Source organism: Berghia stephanieae, chromosome 4 (assembly GCF_034508935.2).
Source record: "Berghia stephanieae isolate SIO BIC M18660-M18661 chromosome 4, UCSD_Bste_1.3, whole genome shotgun sequence".
NCBI classification, from domain to species: domain Eukaryota; kingdom Metazoa; phylum Mollusca; class Gastropoda; order Nudibranchia; family Aeolidiidae; genus Berghia; species Berghia stephanieae.
Genome location: NC_088363.1, coordinates 34604659 through 34609658, shown reverse-complemented (window position 1 = coordinate 34609658; position 5000 = coordinate 34604659). Strand labels below are relative to the sequence as shown.

Genomic DNA, 5000 nt, shown 5'->3' with positions numbered 1-5000 from the left:
TGCAAAACATGCTGTACAACACATTATTCATTTTCTTTAAATTTTATGATGTACAAAAGAACTTTGAATAAGAAAAACGTTGGTTGTTTCGTAACGAATGTGACTTTTTTTCCCTATAGTTGGTAAGGAGATTAAAAGAAGGAGGAGGAGAATTATACTTTTGTAACTTATGGAAAGTAAACCACGGTGGCGTGACGATATATTATTTTTAAAAAACATTAATTATATGTACTTCCCATTGCTTTCCCACTTAGCATTGAGAAGACAATGTATAACCTGTTTAGCCATAAAGATAGAAGATACAAGCGTCTATTTGTCGAGTTTAGAGTTACAATTCGCGACCGAAAAAATTGGAATCACAATGTCCATTAACTCTCTACTTACCAGCTATTTTCAGAATTTTACCCGAAACTTCATATTCACCCAACACAAAAATAAAATGGTCAAACAGAATAGCAACGAATATATTCTATATTTTGTTCAGAAAAAATTAGCTCTGCAACACAGTGTTGAGTTTTTATGGCTATAACTATAACAAAATGAAATCAGAATAAGAAAATTATTGGGTACATCGTAACAAATGTGACGCTTTTCCTATGGGTGGGAAGGAGAGGGTTTTAAACAAAACCCCATTGCTATTTTATAAGATTTTATAAGCTTTTTAAATTTTAGATGTAATATATTTGGGGCTGAATTTGATATGATTTTGAAATGGCAACACGACGCCGTTCCCAGGGAGAGATAGATTGCAATGCTTTTGTTCCTACGAAACGCTTTTGTTCGTCATGTATCTAGAAAAAATGTCTTGAATTCATGACTCGTGGTGTCTTAAATATCGTAGACGTTAAAGCCTTCGTCGTCAACTTTATCAGTCTGTATTTTGACAGACTAAACAACCGTTGTTTCAGTTTTAATCGTAATGATCACGTCAACTTTATCAGACTAACGAAAGAGGAATTTAGTCTGTATTTTGACAGGCTAAACAACCGTTATTTCAGTTTTAATCGTAATGATCACGTCAACTTTATCAGACTAACGAAAGAGGAATTTAGTCTGTATTTTGACAGGCTAAACAACCGTTGTTTCAGTTTTGAATCGTAATGATCACGTCAACTTTATCAAACTTACGAAAGAGAATTTAGTCTGTATTTTTGACAGGCAAAAACCGTTTTTCAGTTTAATCAGTAATGATCACGTCAACTTTATCAGACTAACGAAAGAGGAATTTAGTCTGTATTTTGACAGGCTAAACAACCGTTGTTTCAGTTTTAATCGTAATGATCACGTCAACTGTATCAGACTGACGAAAGAGGAATTTAGTCTGTATTTTGACAGGCTAAACAACCGTTGTTTCAGTTTTAATCGTAATGATCACGTCAACTTTATCAGGCTGACGAAAGAGGAATTTAGTCTGTATTTTGACAGGCTAAACAACCGTTGTTTCAGTTTTAATCGTAATGATCAATGAATAAACCTGGCAACTTCTAATGACCAACTCACTTCCAACTGGTATCTTTAACACCAAAATTATCACATGAAAACGCACACATGCAATTTATAAGTACAATTTTATTATGGAGATAATCCAGTATCTTTCAGATGGGACATCACGTAATGATTAAATTCACTGTAGCCTCGTTGCCAAATTCTATGATACGCCAAGATAGGCACATATGGAAACCAAAACCGATATCTTTGATTTTATAGAAAGTCACGAAAATAGAGGAAGATTTGTCGGAACGATTGATGTATCTGGAGATTTATTGGAGTTTGGGGGAGCTGTCTTAATCAATGGCAGAGAAAAAATGTATTTTATGTTTGTTATGAGATATCAAACAGGTTGTTCAAAATGTAGAAATCTTATAAGAATAGATAGAATGTACGGTTCTCTTCTGTCCTCGCTTATTTTCTTTCTTCTTTTCTCTACCTTATCCCCTCGCCCCCCCCCCCCTCTCTCTCTCCTTTCTCTCTCTCTCTCTCTCCTCTCTCTCTCTCTCTCTCCCTCTCTCTCTCTCTCTCTCTCTCTCTCTCTCTCTCTCACACACACACATCTAATCCCAATCTTTTTGCTCTTTCTCCTTACACTTCTCCTCTTTTTGCTTCTTCTTCTCCCTAGTTGTTATTGTTGTGTTGTTCCTGTTGGTATTTCTTCTTCTTCTTCTTCTTCTTCTTCTTCTTCTTCTTCTTCTTCTTCTTCTTCTTCTTCTTCTCCTCCTCCTCCTCCTTATACTCCTCCTCCTCCACCATCACTACCACCACCACCACCACCTCCTCCTTCTCCTCCACCACCACCACCTCCTCCTCCTCCTCCACCACCACCACTTCCTCCTCCTTCTACTCCTCCTCCTCCTCTTCCTACTCCCCCTCCACCTCTTCCTGCTCCTCCTCCTCCTCCTCCACCACCACCACCACCACCACTTCCGTCTCCTCTTCCTCCTTCTCTTCCGTATCATTTTTTTGAATTCTTTTCATCGTGCTATCAGCTACATCAAAATCTTCTTAATTAACAAATGTATGTTAACGATGAGTTTTCTCTTATCTCTTGTTATTGTGATATTTCGGCACTAAATTTACTTATTACAATGTATATTCCTACGATCAGAGCCAGGTTATTCTTGTGATGTTCAGGCAGAGGCGACAGAGAGACGCTATCACCTTCATCTTCCACATCTTCATCATACAATGCCTTCTTCTGGACGGTTTGCTGTGTTATCAATATGGCGGCAATTCCAACCCGCCATCACCTAGACAGGACAATGATGACGTCATCCGTGACGTCACACATGAGCCGTATAAGCCCTCTTCTCTAAGACAACGGAATAAAGCAGAGGACGCCACAGAAAGTGAACAAGACAATACAATGCCATCTCATTATAATGGAGTAAGTTTTAAATGTTGAAATGCCAGTATAGGGAATGAGATTAGCGGAAGAGTAGCGTCCCTTGATTGGACATCACCCATAGTCTGTTTTGGTTGTGCGCATGCGTCTCTCGTCCTCGCTTCCGGTGAAAGCGGCTTGAGACACTTCAAAACCAAATTGACGTTCTCTCTGTAAAGTGACGTTCATCAAGGGACGCTACTCTTCCGCTAATCTCATTCCCTATATAATACGATTCTTACACTCCTGCTCTTTGGAATTCCGGACGTGTTCCCAACCGCTGCACGAGCTTGACGTTGATTTGACGTTACAGTAGGCGACACTTGGTTACTTTAACCCTCTTTTTACCACCTACACCAAATTCGTCACATTTGTTACGACACATTATACATTTTTCTTATTCATTTTTATTTAGTTTATCACAAATTTGAAGAATGGTCTTTGTTTAATTAATAAGAACATAATGCTGTTTTGTAGAGAGCTTGTTTGAGTTTAAAAAATTAATTTTTCTGCTGGGTAAGCCTGCCATTTTGGGAAAATACTGAAAATGATCGGTAAGGAGAGAGTTAATGATATGTAAAATATATTATCTTTTTAATTATCCTCATCTCATATGGTTATTTCGTCCTACAACGTTGTTTCATCCATCCGTTGGTTTTTGATGGATTCTTCAGGGAAGTATTCTGTATAGATAGTATGCGCTTGGCTAAGAAGCTCATAACATTGCCATCCGGAAGTATAACGGACCAACACACAAAACTGTGTGTATCCATGAACGTTTATTGTCAGTTTAATACAGTTCAGTGAGCATTACTCATAAACGCGGATGGCAAAAAACAATAACAAAGACTGAGTGACGTCATCTTCGAACTATCAATAGTAATTCCAGATAATTCGTCCAAAGAAACTGTCGAGACTCTACGTGATTCCAGCCAATTTCCCTCAATCATAATATTATCTTATATATTTTGTTTGTATTTTATTTTCAAAAATGACAAGAAAATAGAGATTTTAGGGTTTTGTATTTTTACTTTAAGGAATTCTATCCATTCTTCTCTATGAAATTCGTACAAACTTAAAACAACATTTTACGACACATTCATATTTATTTTAGCATCCTTTGTACCACACTTTTTAGACGATGGGTCACAATTACAATAAAACAACAATTATTTTAACAACGTTAAATATCATTTGACTTTGATTCAATACAAGAAATCAATAAAAAAAAAAAGAAGAAGAAATTTAAAAAATAAAAAAAAAAAAAATACAACCAAAACAAACCCACTGGACCATCCACGCCACGAATATAGATTTGTTGAATAGTGAATGATGAAATAATGACAAGTAGGTACTTATCTACCGACTAATTCTGCCCACGGCTACTTCAACCGGCGATTTAATTTACTCATAATTCTCTCATAAAATAAGGTCTTCGACATGAAAAAGCCGGGTAATCGGGAAACAAAGTAAGCACGGAAGAAAATCCCAAAGATCCAATGATTCTAATTACCATAATATGTTCGCCCAATACAATTTTGTTCTAAGTTACATCTTAATTTCTCTAACAATTGTGACCCTTCGCCTCAAAACGGTATTAAGTCTAAGGCTAAGATGTTGAAAATTGAATTTATAGCCAGAAATATCAGACTTGTGTTGAGTTCGTATGTTTTATTGAGAAGAATGGATACCATATTTTAGGGTGCTAATGCCAACAACATATACTTTTGACCAGTTTAACATTTAATTCGGCTTTTAAGCATCCAGTTCGTTTCGACATAATACCGTTTTGAGACGATGGTCACAATTGTAAAAAAAAAACAAGCTCTAAATGAAAAAGGTTTTAATTCTAAGAGGGAAATGCGTGTCACCTTTTTTAAAAATGAACCATCAACTGGGGAAAGGTTGCCTCTTTCATTAAAAAAAATATCATAGACAAAAATGAATATAGCAGCTTCAAAGAAGAACGAAATCTCAAACAAGGAACGATTCAGGCTCAAAACCCTTCTTCAGCCAAAAAGTCTATTTACGACTAAAATTTCGTACGTCCTAAATATTGAAGAAAACTCTTGGAATAATATAGAGGACGTACGAAATATTTAGTCGTCGATCTGTTTTGATT

The 5000-nt window shown here is 36.3% G+C and overlaps 1 protein-coding gene across 3 annotated transcripts in view; it reads left to right on the top strand.

Annotated features, from left to right (window-relative positions):
• Window positions 1-5000, top strand: part of LOC144970469 (uncharacterized) — a 69776-nt gene that overhangs the window by 51626 nt on the left and 13150 nt on the right. For all 3 annotated transcript variants that reach the window (XM_078910150.1, XM_078910152.1, XM_078910151.1), the window contains exon 4: window positions 2603-2881. In XM_078910150.1, coding sequence (XP_078766276.1) covers window positions 2621-2881 — 261 coding nt within the window. In that variant the 5' untranslated portion in view covers window positions 2603-2620. The remainder of the gene's footprint in view (window positions 1-2602; window positions 2882-5000) is intronic.